Source organism: Hordeum vulgare, chromosome 1H (assembly GCF_904849725.1).
Source record: "Hordeum vulgare subsp. vulgare chromosome 1H, MorexV3_pseudomolecules_assembly, whole genome shotgun sequence".
Lineage (NCBI taxonomy): Eukaryota > Viridiplantae > Streptophyta > Magnoliopsida > Poales > Poaceae > Hordeum > Hordeum vulgare.
In genome coordinates, this window is record NC_058518.1 from 487,547,396 (window position 1) to 487,561,976 (window position 14,581).

A 14,581-nucleotide genomic window follows, 5' to 3' on the forward strand; every position below is an offset into this window, starting at 1 on the left:
CACTCGACACCGCCATCGAAGATCGGAAGCTCCGGGATCCTCGCACAGATACAATGTGACCCTCCCACACTGTTGGAGACCTCATGGTCACCTTTGCGACGACAGGAAGGGCAGGAAAATATCGATCCCCACACCAGCGATTAGATCGCCGCGGGGGGCATGAAACCCTAAACTAAAGGTAAATGCTTCCACCCGGCGCGCCCGCCGAATCGTTCGGCCGGTCGCGCGCAGGCTGCGCGCCTCGCTGGTCAGGTGCATGCAATATTTTTTCGTCAGATTTGCTGCAACCATGTGTGAATTTGATACAAACGTTTTCCATTTTGCTACGATCTGTCTATTCAAAAAGCTACATCCACGTTTGGTTGTAACTCAAGTTCATTGGATTTTTGCTACAACGGCGTTTTGACTTTTGCTACGACTGTGTTATTTTTTGCTACAACCGACATCATTTTTTGCTGCAACCGTTCACTAAAAAGTTGCATACACGTTCACGTAGATATTTCGATACAACCGGCGTTTGACTTTTGCCACCACGCACCATCAGCTTCGTTTTTTTGCTACGATCACGTAGATATATTTTTTGCTACAATTTTTTGTTGTTGCAACCGTTGACAAAAATTGCTGCATCGTGAATGAAATTTGTTGTATCGAGAAAAAATTGTTGCATAAAGATCTAACGGCGCGGTCCGCCTACAACTGACGGATCAGACGGCCCACGCGCGGCCGGCCGAATCGTTCAGCCGGAGCGCCGGCGGCGCAGAGCATCGCCCTAAACTAAAGGGTATTGATTTTTTTTGGTTTGCGCTTATTCCCCAATTCAACAGCTCTGTGTAATCTGTGTGCGCCTTCATAAGAATGATTATATATACGCTTGCGTCTTAATCCATGGCGCCTGCGCTAAGCATTGTAGATGCCCTTCATAAGGATGATTATTGGGGACGAAGCATGTACCTGGATGGAGGAAACGAAGCATATACCGGGCCTTAGGCCATTGACCTTCTGGGCTGGCCCATTTCGCTAAACACAATGAATCCGATGATTAATTTACAAAAACTGTAAGTCCGACTCGAACTGTCCCTCGAAAACAAAGTGCATTATATATGGAAAAGCCACGGAACGGGGACAGAATCATCATCACATATCCAACCAATCAATCAGAACGTGCAACCAACCGGAGCGATGGCGATGCAGCTCTCCTCAGTTTTCGCGCGGGCGCTCCTCCGGGGACCGGCGTGGGCTCCCGCCCCCGCGGCCGCCGCAGCGATGGCGCTCGTGGTCTCTCGCCGCCTCTTCAGCAACACCGCCCGCGGCGCACCCGTCGACAGGCGCATCGAAAAGACCAAGGAGAAGCTGCTCGAGCTCTACAAGGGCAAGACCCCCGCGCCCGCGGCGGAGGAGGTGGCGGCCGACCTCACCGGCGTGCTCCGGCGGTTCGAGGCCGCCAAGTCGGCGACGGGCCAGCAGCAGCAGGGTCCGTCGAAGACGTTCGTCGGAGATTCGTTCGTCGGGGATGCGTTCGCCGGGGAGTCGTTCGTCGGGGAGCCGTTTGCCGGAGAGCACTTCGACACGGAGCCCTACGAGGCGGACGGGTCCGTCGACTGCTACTCCTTCTCGGGGGGCACGTACGAGGGGGACTCCCACTCGGGAGACATATACACGCCTTGGGCGGGTTCGGATCGGGAGACACGTCGCAGCGGCTGACTTGGTTCATTGCGGGGTTGATGGTTATCCGAGCGTGAATTCATCGGATCAGAGGAACATCGGATCGATCTATTCATGTAGCTTCATTTTGTATTATTGACTTGTCATATGAACCATGATATTTGATTTTGTTATATACCGCACGACTTTGTTAATACGTGATGGTGATTGCTTCTGTTACATAATTCTTCCCCTGTTAATTGTATTTTGGGCCAACAGTGTTGAAGCATCATTCAATGAACTTGTTATTGTGTTGTGAGCACAAACACTCATCCGATATGTTGTTATGGCCCAGTTCTTTTGTCAGAATCTGGGGATTCTTTTAAAATATGACCCTTTCTAGTATTTTTTAGAATCTTTGACCCACATTTGTTGTACAATCCTAGCTAATTAGATCTAACTAGATAAAATTGTAAAATAAATGGGGATCAAAGATTCTGAAAAAAATTGGAGAGGGTTAGATTCTGGAAGAATCCTTGGATTCTCGCAAAAGAATTGGGCTTATTATAACGAGTACCATATGTGATATGTCCAGAAACATCAGTTACATCAGCGTCCTTTGTAATTGTCATACCCATCTCTAGCCTTTGAATCTTTGTTTCCCTCCCAAACCCCTAATAGAAAAACTTTAGATGATTAGATCCGCAAAATCTAAAATTATCTTGAAGACTACGAAGAGCCACATGAGGGTATCAACCACAAGCAATAAACTATTGTGATTGGGGAGACGACTCTCATAGCAAGTCATCGAACTGATGCTTTATCACAGTACAAAGTCATGAAACTAGAGAACCATACACTATTGTGATCTCTAATAAGCGGTGTGCCCATTTGGGGGGCTACTCTACTTACCCAACTACCTTGTACTCTATTTCCATTGTTTCATTCTATGAAACTGAACAAGAAGCCCTACTTTGCAGACCATTTCTCTAAAAAAAAGGACCATACACCCAAGAAGATATGTGGCCAACGATAAGGCACGACAACACATCGAGCGACAAACCATCAAATTGATCCATGGGCAGAAATGAACACCATTGACTCCTTGGTGCTGGCCAATACGACCACACCAAGATGAGGATAAAGCCCCTGAGGGTTTTATTCCATACTATAACGTCTCCACCGCCAAGGACACACATTCATGAACAAAAGAATCAAAAAAACACACATGTAATGTCAATCTAAGGTTACAATCACTTCTTCACGCTTGATCAACCCTTGGAAACACGGAAAAGCGATAATCTCTACCTCCACACATAGCTTATGTCGTCCGTCGCTGGGCGATTTTGCAAAAGAGCCCCTGGGTTTTTATTGAAATCAACCCGCAGTCCTCCTAATATGTCAACGCCAATCGGTACGGGCGAGGAAAAAAACCCTGCACGACGACCTTACCTCCCCCGTCTTCACCTCCCGCGCGCCACCACCCCTTCCATGTTGCCGCACGCCATCGGCCCCCGCCACGCGCTGCCGCATTCGTCCCCCCGCCCCTCTACAGCGCACCGCCCCCGCCCCTCCGCCGCGTGCTACTCCCACCCCTACTGCTTTCCACCATCGGCGACACTTGACGCCGGCGCCGCACCTTCCTCCAACTCCTCTCTCTCCTACTCCTGTGCCGCCACCGCTCTTCATTAGCCGACCAACTCTCTCTCTCTCTCACTCACTCTCTCTCTCTCACTCCCTCCCTCCCTCCCTCTCTCTCTCTCTTTCTCTCTCTCTCTCTCTCTCTCTCTCTCCCTCTCCCTCTCTCTCTCCCTCTCGCTCTCGCTCTCCCTCTCTCTCCCTCTCCCTCTCTCGCTCCCTCCCTCTCTCTCTCCCTCTCTCTCTCGCTCCCTACCTCCCTCTCTCTCTCTCGCTCCCTCCCTCCCTCCCTCCATCCCTCCCTCCCAATTTCATATAACGAAAGCAAGACAAGTATCTCTTGCATCCAAAACACACGACCACCTCGAAGAGACAGGCCCCACCCTCAGCCAAGAACTAGCACAAGAAAGAGGAACTCTAGTAAAAGTAGTAGGAAACCGAGAATATTTCTCACACTATTACAAACTTTAATAGAGGGCACAAACTCCCATAACCATGAGGAGAAACATCCACAACCAAGAGACATAAATCCAGGGTAGACATGCCGAGAAGGAAAACATCAGATGCTATAGCCTATAGCTACCACGATCATGATCCATCTCCTAGCCTAGGAATCCACAACACCAAGGCGATCTTAAGATGCTATATGCGACTCGCTCCAGCAACTTTGTTCATCATCGCAATCCCAATTTTGGGTTCTTCCCCCTCCCCCGGGAAGTTGCTCTAGTCTAGAAACTCTACAAAGAACATCAGTAAGGCAGAAATTGCTTTTGGAGCTCGGCCTCCATGGAGGCCTTTAAATTTGAAATTCAAATTTTATGAAAATTCATATTTTTATATTTCAAAAAATTCTGAAAAAAATACAGAGATAAATGGGGAAGTAACACACATGTGTGTAAATTTTCAAAAAGAAAACATTGAAACGAGGGTTGTACAAAAAACACAAATCTAAGGTTTTTTAACACATGATACTATTCATCGTTCTAGGCCATGAATTTGTCTTTTTTGTGCAGGCTGTATTTCAAGGTATTTCATCCTAAATTTTTAAACACATACACATAACATCCTTGTCTACTTGCATATTTTCTTTCAGATTTTTTTGAAACCAAAAAGTTTGAATTTTGATTTTTTTCATCGGTAAGGCCACTTTTTCTTGAAACAAGCCAGATTGTGAGCCTTCCAAATGCTCCATAAAATAGCTTTACCCTACAAAAAACAATTTCTTTTAGCCAAACATTGAAACAAGTCCCTTTATCTGAGAAATCACAGGCGATCCCAAGACTACAATTAACCATATTCCAAATGTATCTAGCCAGTGCCCATTGTAAAAAAGAAAGATTAGTCGATTCATGTTTGCTACAAAAGATACATTCAGGCTCACATCTGCCGCCCCTTCAAAGAAGAACATCCCTAATCAGAATACTTCTCTTCTAAACTAACCAAAGAAAGGCCGGATATTGAATATTGAATCCATCTATTATTTCAGAAAACCGACGGCTTGGCTCATCCAATAAGACCTCACCCTTTCCTTGGATTACTATGCCATTGGAAGGTTCTAACACCTGCAGAATAGCATCAAAGTGCGTGCTATAGCCTGCTCGTCCACACCACTCAGCAATGATCGCAGCCAACCGACGGCTTGATTCATGTTTGGATGACTTCACCAAGGTACGTGCTCCTGTGTAATTGACAAGGGGAAGTGCTACAATTCTTGTGTGTGTTCCTCAAAGCTGTATGTGCCCCTATGGGTAGGGTCGTTGTGCAAAGGCAATTTCCTCTCCTGCCATGTCAGTTCTTAGTGTCCCTTATTTTTTTTTCCGAACTTTCCATCATCTGTATGGAGTACACTGTTCACAGCACGTAATGCAAACACAAATACATGGATAAATATTATTCAGGGGTAACAACGGTTTCGTGGTGTAGTTGGTTATCACGTCAGTCTAACACACTGAAGGTCTCCGGTTCGAGCCCGGGCGAAGCCATCATCTTTTCTTTTTTACCGACCGCTCCTTGCCTTCATGTAAGTGGATGACAAAAAATTGGATGAGAAAAACAAAGTTCAGATTTTGCTCGTATCTTCTGAATATCAGATATGTGTGACGACCCAAGTTGTCACAGAGCATTTTCATCACCACTTTGTGAGGGTTGGGGTGAGAGAGGCTCGAACTCTCGACCTCAGGATCACTCGCTCTTTCAGCTATGAGACCTACGCGCTAGCCAACTGCGCCACCACCCCGTTGATGCAAGTTCAGCAACGAAAACCAAACTAAGCAAGACTCTTCTCTCTTTGCCATCATCGCAAACTCTATATGTTTTCACTAATGTGCAGGCACGCAGTACTGAATATTTTTGCTGCAGTTTTATCGGGGTCAGCTGACCCCCCGATGCGTGGACTGGACGGTGCGTGGCACGACACGGATTCGCGCTGCTCCCGGCCGCGCGCGGGCAACCCGAGAGCGCCGTCGATGCGTCGGCGCCACGGCCGACGTCATGGTCGTTTGGGTTCAGTGTTGGCCTGAAAGAAAACGACCGATCGTCTCTTTCCAAGGTGAAGCGCACGAGACATGTCACCTACTCCGCGAGCAGAGCAGAGCAGAGCACGCACGCGGACGAAGGGCGGAGCTCGGGTTTCTCAGCTGCACTCCGCTATTTCGTCTGGTACGCTCGTTCCAACCAAGCCTCCAAGCCCCGTTTTGGTCCAGGCTCGTGCGAACACAAGCCTCTCTGTTCCTCTCAGCTACTCCCTAGTTGGCCACGCAACATATGCCCTCCGGTTCCGGTGGTCACGTATAATATGGGAAGGAAACACATGCAGCAGCCACAAAAAACTGGGAGACACTCGGTCGATTTCCGCCACGGGACAGACGGATCTGGCTGCATGCGGTTAGAATCGATGTTTCCGAACCAAATCCGCATAGTAAAGACAGACGCGGCAGCCACGGAAGTATCAAACGCCTTGTCTGCATGCATGCTTCCCCTCTCTTGCTGCCGCTGCGGACAAGATCTGTCGCCAGCATATAAGCAAGCAAGCGCGCGGACACCTGCACGCAGCAGCTCGTCTCGCCTGGCTCTCACACTAGCACTATATACTGCCGCACGTCCTCGCCCTAAGTTCCTTGGTTCGATCGATCGTTTGCATTCACATCTGTTGGAGAGGGAGGGCAGAGTTAGCCATGCCCATGGACAGCATCTTGATGGTGAAGAGCGAGATCGAGAGCTACGCTGGGCAGCCCGCGGTGGTCGGTGGCGGTGGCGGCGGCGAGGTCGTGGTCAGGAGGAGGAGGAGGGAGCCCACGCTCGGGCCGGTCGGCGGCGGCATCGGCAAGGCGTCCCTGCCGGGCGTCGCCGTCAAGCGGAGCTCCCGGTTCCGGGGAGTGAGCAGGTCAGTGTTCAAAGATCAGCTCCAATGTTTGCATCTAGTGCATGCACCCCTCGGTTGCTGTGGTGTTGTGATGGCAACTGATTCTGTGATCGATGCATGGATGCAGGCATCGGTGGACGGGCCGCTACGAGGCCCACCTGTGGGACAAGAACTCGTGGAACCCCACGCAGAGGAAGAAGGGCAAACAAGGTACGCACTCTACTCTAGCTATACTTTGTTGCCATGCCACTACATGTCCACTATACGTGCTTGACACACTAGAAATGTATGTGTGTCAGCTCTGATTAAAGCTGGAAAGTAACATCCTAGTGCTTGATCTGCAACAGTGTATCTTGGAGCGTACGACGAGGAGGAGGCAGCGGCGAGGGCGTACGACCTCGCAGCTCTCAAGTACTGGGGCGCCACCACCTACACCAATTTCCCGGTCATGGACTATGAGAAGGAGCTCAAGATCATGGAGACCCTCACCAAGGAGGAGTACCTCGCGTCGCTAAGGAGGTGGCACATGTTAACTCCAAACCCCTGCCATGTGTTTCTAACCTCTTAATTACGTGCACATAGTTAACTGTGACCTGATTCCAGGAAGAGCAGCGGCTTCTCTAGAGGCGTTTCCAAGTACCGAGGTGTTGCCAGGCACCACCAGAACGGAAGATGGGAGGCGAGGATCGGGCGCGTGTTTGGGAACAAGTACCTCTACCTGGGAACATACGGCACGCAGGAGGAGGCGGCGCGCGCGTACGACATCGCGGCGATCGAGTACAAGGGCGTCAACGCTGTCACCAACTTCGACCTGAGGTCCTACATCACGTGGCTCAAGCCGCCCGTCGCCGGCCCGGCGGTACTCGCCGACCACCTCCTCGCCAGCATGCACACGCAGCTTCCTCCCAGCCCCGTGGAGCACGAGAGCTTCCTCCCAGCCGAGGCCCAGATCATGCTCCCTCCGATGACGACAGCAGCCCCCGGCAACCCTTTCATCCTCGACCACAGCGCGGCGGTGCTCGGTGGTGGCCTGAGGAGGAGGAGCTCGCCGCCGTCCTCGTCCACGGCGCTCAGCCTCCTTCTCAAGTCCACCATGTTCAAGCAGCTTGTGGAGAGGAACGACCCAGATTCACCGCAGGGGACGGGAGGATGTGCGGATCGTGTTGGGGAGTTGCCGGCAGGGGAAGGGTCGTACGAGTACCGCGACTTCTTCCATGGGGTTTCTTCGGACGTGTGCGGCCTCTTCTCGTCGCCAAGCAACATTTGTGGCAATGCCGGGTTTCAGGGGGGCGTCGCCGCATCGTGCTACGGTAACGGCGAGAGGATGGCACCGACGACGACACCCTGGGATGGGTTTGGGGACATTGCGGCGCTACAATAATTTATGATCACTGAGTAGTGTTGAGGGGCATAATGAACTGTATCTTATGTAAATTATGTTTTTATCTGAATTTGTGTAGATAATAAGCTGATCAAGGTTTGATTGTGACAAGTCAATCTTCATAGGCTAGATCCATTGACCACTCTATAATAGCAATGGATTTAGGTTTCACGACATTAGTGAAATCTTATTTATAGTTTATTATCTGTGAATGAAAAAAAAGGAAAATGTAAAGCTACCCTTGAACTATTAAAATGGAAGACATGCCGAATTGTATCATCTTAGGACACCACCTCTTCTTCATCTTCACTTCTTAGTCAACACAAGCGGCAATGACGACCCTCGCGATTGTGTCTAGTTGCTCATTGTTAGACTGTATATTTATATAGAGCTTCTATGTGTAACTGTATATCGTAATTGTACACGTTGGATACCCCTATATATATAAAGAGCCACACCCGTATTGAGGAATCGTGCAGTTCCCCACAACCCTGAGATTTACATGGCACCACACTAGGTTACAATCGCTTCCGCCTCTGTCCCCGATCATCACCGCCGTTGCGATTACGTCTACCCCGCGATGGCCTCGGCTCCCGCTCCTGCCCCGGCCGCCGCCGCCGCTCAGGCTGACGCTGCTTCCCCGTTCCTGTCGTCGTGCTCGCTCGCCTCCATGGCTCGCGTGTTCATGGTTGCCGTCGCTCCGGCCTCCGACGCTCCCCTGCATGGTCTGCCCTCGTCGTGCCCGACTGACGCCGCGCCGTCTCCGCCCCTAGCTCCGGCACAGTGCCGCCGCTGGCCTACGAGCCTCCTGCCGCCACCACCTGGCCAGGGTACCCCGGCACTATGGCTTCCTTGATGCGTCGATGGCCTCCTACGGCGCTACAGCCGCGTCGGTGTCTCCCTACGACGGTCCAACCGCACCGTCGATCTCCTATGGTGCGCCGTCTCACCCGTCGGCCTCTGGTGATGCCGCGGTCAACAAGTGGCTGTCTCACGCGATGCCGTGTGGTTCCCTAGGTGCGCCGTCGGCACCCTATGGTGTCTCTGCACCTCCGGCATATGGTGCCTACCCGTCGGCTCCGGTGCCTGATACGTCTCCAACGTATCTATAACTTTTGATGGTTCCATGCTATTATCTTGTCAAACTTTGGATGTTTTGTATGCCTTTTATATCTTTTTTGGGACTAACTTATTAACTCAGTGCCAAGTGCCAGTTCCTGTTTTTTCCGTGTTTTTGACCCTTTTCAGAGGAGGATTTTAAACGGTGTCCAAACGGAATAAAACTTCCGAAAAGATTTTTTCTAGAACAGAAGATACGCGCCAGACTTGAGAACCAAGGCAGGGGCCAGCAGGGACCCCACAAGCCCCCTAGGCGCGGCCAGGGGGGCGCCTAGCAGGCTTGTGGGGCCCCTGTGGCACGTCTGCCCTACTTCTTCCGCCTATAAATCCAGAAAAATTCCAAAACTGCGCGAGAGATCCACGAAAATACTTTTCCGCCGCCGCAAGCTTCTGTCTCCGCAAGATCCCATCTGGGGCACGTTCTGGTGCCCTGCCGGAGGGGGGATTCGGATACGGAGGGAGTCTTCATCAACACCATGACCTCTCCGATGATGCGTGAGTAGTTCACCATAGACCTTCGTGTCCATAGCTAGTAGCTAGATGGCTTCTTCTCTCTCTTGGATCTTCAATACAAAGTTCTCCATGATCTTCATGGAGATCTATCCGATGTAATCTTCTTTTGCGGTGTGTTTGTCGAGATCCGATAAATTGTGGATTTATGATCAGATTATCTATGTATCTTATTTGAGTTTCTTCTGATCTCTTATATGCATGATTTCATATCCTTGTAATTCTCTTCGAGTTGTGGGTTTTGTTTGGCCAACTTGATCTATGATTCTTGCAATGGGAGAAGTGCTTGGTTTTGGGTTCATACCGTGCGGTGACCTCACCCAGTGACAGAAGGGGTAGCGAGGCACGCATCGTGTTGTTGCCATCAAGGTTAAAAAGATGGGATTTTCATCATTGGTTTGAGTTTATCCCTCTACATCATGTCATCTTGCTTAAAACGTTACTCTGTTTGTCATGAACTCAATACACTAGATGCATGCTGGATAGCGGTCGATGTGTGGAGTAATAGTAGTAGATGCAGAAAGTATCGGTCTACTTGTCTCAGACGTGATGCCTATATGTATGATCATTGCCTTAGATATCGTCATGACATTGCGCTATTCTATTAATTGATCGACAGTAATTTGCTAACCCACCGTAATATTTGCTATTTTGAGAGAAGCCTCTAGTGAACACTATGGCCCCCGGGTCTACTTCACACCATATTTTCAGCCTTACTCTTTTACTTCGTTGCACTTTCCGCCTTCAGATCACACTTTGCAATCAATCTTGAAGGGATTGACAACCCCTTTATAGCGTTGGGTGCAAGCTCTTTTGTGTCTGCGCAGGTACTCTGGACTTGACGCGATTCTCCTACTGGATTGATATCTTGGTTCTCAAACCGAGGGAAAAAACCTACTGCTCCTCTGCTGCATCACCCTTTCCTCTTCAAGGGAAAAACCAACGCAAGCTCAAGAGGCAGCAGAAGGATTTATGGCGCCGTTGCCGGGGAGGATCAAGTCAAGAACTCATCCAAGTAAGTTTCGCAAACTCATCTCTTGCATTTACTTTTTTGCCTCTCGTTTTCCTCTCCCCCACTTCTGAAAAACAAAAATTTACAAAAATATTTGCCTTTTTCGTTCGCCCTTTTTTCTCGCCTGCTTCATGTTCGCTTGTGTGGGATAGTCTACTTGTACTCATGGCTAGACCCACCGCTTCGAATGATACTCCCGAGAATGAAGTTCTTAATTTTAAGCAAAATGAGGAAGAAAACTTAAAGGACGCTTGGTATAGGATTTGCAATGCTCAGAGTAGATCTACTCCTAAGTAATCTACTACCGTCCTGCTTCGCAATTTTTATGTGGGCATTCTCCTTGGAATAGGTATATTCTTGACACCATCGTAGGCGGAAATTTCTTGGGTAGCCATACCGTTGATTCTTACGGAGCTGTAATAAATTTGGTTGGCTCACCCCCACTCATGGTTAATGGAACTACCTTAACTCTGGAACATGTGATGTGTAGGCTGGACGTCATTGAAAATAAAGTTGCTATGATCGAACTCATCGAGAATTTGGATAAAAAGATCCACAATCAAATCAATCAGTACGGATCCAAGTTGGGAATGGTTTTGAAAAATTTAAAGGAGAAGGAACCCACAGTTAACGAAAAACTAGGTCATGATTCCGCTAGGATTGGCAAACTAGAGGATGTTATAACACACTTGGGTTCCGCTTTTGCCGCTGTGCAGAATACTCCAAACTTTGCCCACAATAAGGTCGCCAAGTCTATTTTTGTTCCTAAAAATAGTGGTGAATCATCTAGTAAGAAAGATGAAGACCTTAAGATGATGAGTGATCACACTACTTATGGTTTGAGCACCAAAGACGACGATACGTGATTCTATCGCTTTATGCCTAGCTAAGGGCGTTAAACAATAGCGCTTGTTGGGAGGCAACCCAATGAATTCATCTTTTTCTTTCTGTTTTGTTGCGTCCAAGCCATCATAATTCTGTTATGATTGTGTCTTTTGTGTTTCTTCTTGTGTTTGAGCCAAGAAAAACCTTTATGACTAGTCTTGGTGATGGTTATTTGATCCTGCTGGAAAAAGACAGAAACTTTTTGCTCACGAGATTATTTTTCATTTTTATTCAGAAAGATATTTTGAGTTGATTCTTTTTGATGCTGGTTGATATGCCTTTTGCCCAGGCAGTCGTAATTGTTTAGAATTTTTGAGGTACCAGAAGTATAGGAAGTATACACATTGCTACAGACTAGTATGTTTTTGACATATTATGTTTTTGTTGAGTTCGTTGCTTGTTTTGATGAAACTATGGATAGTATCGGGGGGTACTAGCCATGTAAAAGTGATAATACAGTAATCTAACACCAATATGAATAGAATTCAAGTTTGATACAGTACCTAAAGAGGTGGTAGTTTGTTTTCTTGTGCTAATGATATCACGAGTTTCTGTTTAAATTTTGTGTTGTGAAGTTTTCAAGTTTTGGGTAATGTTCTCATGGACAAAGGGATAAAGAGTGGAAAGATCTCAAGCTTGGGGATGCCCAAGGCATCCCAAGCCAAATTCAAGGACACCAAAAAGCCTAAGCTTGGGGATGCCCCGGGAAGGCATCCCCTCTTTCGTCTTCAATCCATCGATAACATTACTTGGAGCTATATTTTTATTCACCACATGATATGTGTTTTGCTTGGAGCATCTTGTATCGTAGGAGTCTTTTATTTTTGTTGTGTCACAATCATCCTTGCTGCACACCTTTTGAAAGAGACATGCACTCATCGTGAATTTGCTAGAATGCTCATTGTGCTTCACTTATATCTTTTGAGCTAGATAATTTTGCTCTGTGTGCTTCACTTAGATCTTTTAGAGCACGGCGGTGCGTGACTTGGTAGTTGGTTTGTGCTATGAAAGTAGTCCCAAAGGTGATAGGTACCCAAAGAGGATACAAAAACCTCCATCTTCATGTGCATTGAGTAGAAAGAAAAGTTTGATTCCTCTCAATTAGTTTTGAGACGTGGATTTGGTAATATTAAGAGTTATGTTAGTAGGGTGTTGTCAATCTAGAAATACTTGTGTTGAAGTTAGTGATTCCCGTAACATGCACGTATGGTGAACCACTATGTTAGGAAGTCGGAGCATAATTGATCTATTGATTGTCATCCTTTGTGTTGCGGTCGGGATCGCGCGATGGTTAACACCTACCAACCCTTCCCTTAGGAGTATGCGTTTAGCACTTTGTTTCGATTACTAATAAAAACTTTCGCAACAAGTATGTGAGTTCTTCATGACTAATGTGTGCCATGGTATAGATGCACTTTCACCTTCCACCATTGCTAGCCTCTTTAGTGCCGCGCAATTTTCGCCGGTGCACAAACCCACCATATGCCTTCCTCAAAACAACCACCATACCTACCTACTATGACATTTTCATAGCCATTCCGAGATATATTGCCATGCAACTCCCACCGTTCCGTCTCATGACTTGTGCCGTCACTCTCATATTGCCATTGCATGATCGTAAGATAGCTAGCGAGATGTTTCAACGTCATACGCCAAGCTAGATCGTTGCACATCCCGGTACACTGCCGGAGGCATTTCTATAGTCATCATTGTTCTAAGCTTTGAACTGTGAGTAAATAAAAGTGTGATGATCATCATTATTAGAGCATTGTCCCATGTGAGGAAATAAAAAAAAGAGGCCAAAGTTGCCCACAAAAAAAAGAGAGAAAAAAAGAGGCCCAAGAACCCAAATAAAAATAATAATAATAAAAAAGAGAGAAGGGACAATGCTACTATCTTTTTCCACACTTGTGCTTCATAATAGCACCATGTTCTTCATGATTGAGAGCTTCTTGCTTTGTCACCACAATATACTAGTGGGAATCTTTATTATATAACTTGGCTTGTATATTCAAAGGATGGGCTTCCTCAAATTGTCCTAGGTCTTCGTGAGCAAGCAAGTTGGATGCATACCCACAAGTTCTCCTTTTGAGCTTTCACATACTTATAGCTCTAGTGCATCCTTTGTATGGCAATCCCTACTCATTCACATTGATATCTATTAATGGGCATCTCCATAACCCTTTGATACGCCGAGTCAATGTGACCATCTCCTCCTTTTTTGTCTCACAACCACCACCACACTCTATTCCACCTATAGTTCTATATCCATGGCTCACGCTCATGTATTGCGTGATAGTTGTAAAAGGTTTGAGAAAGTAAGAGTGCGAAAACGATTACTTGGCCAATACCGGGGTTGTGCATGATTTAAATCAGTTGTGTGGGGATGATGGAGCATAGCCAGACTATATGATTTTTGTTGGAAATATGCCCTAGAGGCAATAATAAAATGGTTATTATCATATTTCCTTGGTCATGATAATCGTCTATTGTTCATGCTATAATTGTATTAACAGGAAACAGTAATACATGTGTGAATAAATAGATCACAATGTGTCCCTAGCAAGCCTCTAGTTGGCTAGCTCGTTAATCAATAGATGATCATGGTTTCCTGATCATGGGCATTAGATGTCACTGATAACAGGATCACATCATTGGGAGAATGATGTGATGGACAAGACCCAATCTTAAGCATAGCACTAGATCGTATTGTTCGTATGCTAAAGCTTTTCTAATTTCAAGTGTCTTTTCTTTCGACCGTGAGATTGTGCAACTCCCGATACCGTAGGAGTGCTTTGGGTGTATCAAACGTCACAACGTAACTGTGTGACTATAAAGGTGCACTACGGGTACCTCTGAAAGTGTGTGTTGGGTTGGCACGAATCGAGAACGGGATTTGTCACTCCGTATGAAGGAGAGGTATCTCTGGGCCCACTCGGTAGAACATCATCATGATCTCAATGTGATTATGGAGTTAGTCACAGGATGACGTGCTACGGAACGAGTAAAGAGACTTACCGGTAACGAGATTGAA

The 14,581-nt window shown here is 47.4% G+C and overlaps 1 protein-coding gene and 2 non-coding genes across 3 annotated transcripts; 2 read left to right on the forward strand and 1 right to left on the reverse strand.

Moving 5' to 3' along the window:
• Positions 1–5,187: 5,187 nt before the first annotated feature.
• TRNAV-AAC lies at positions 5,188–5,261 on the forward strand. The gene has a single exon. It is a non-coding gene; the product is annotated as a tRNA-Val (tRNA).
• A 164-nt stretch (positions 5,262–5,425) lies between these two features.
• Positions 5,426–5,515, reverse strand: TRNAM-CAU. Its single transcript is given in 2 exon segments — positions 5,426–5,461; positions 5,478–5,515. It is a non-coding gene; the product is annotated as a tRNA-Met (tRNA).
• A 943-nt stretch (positions 5,516–6,458) lies between these two features.
• On the forward strand, positions 6,459–8,021 carry LOC123417405 (AP2-like ethylene-responsive transcription factor At2g41710). Its single transcript, XM_045106899.1, has 4 exons — positions 6,459–6,661; positions 6,768–6,850; positions 6,988–7,159; positions 7,244–8,021. Exons 1-4 carry the CDS (start codon positions 6,459–6,461, stop codon positions 8,019–8,021), a joined length of 1,236 nt encoding a protein of 411 aa, XP_044962834.1.
• Positions 8,022–14,581: the final 6,560 nt, after the last annotated feature.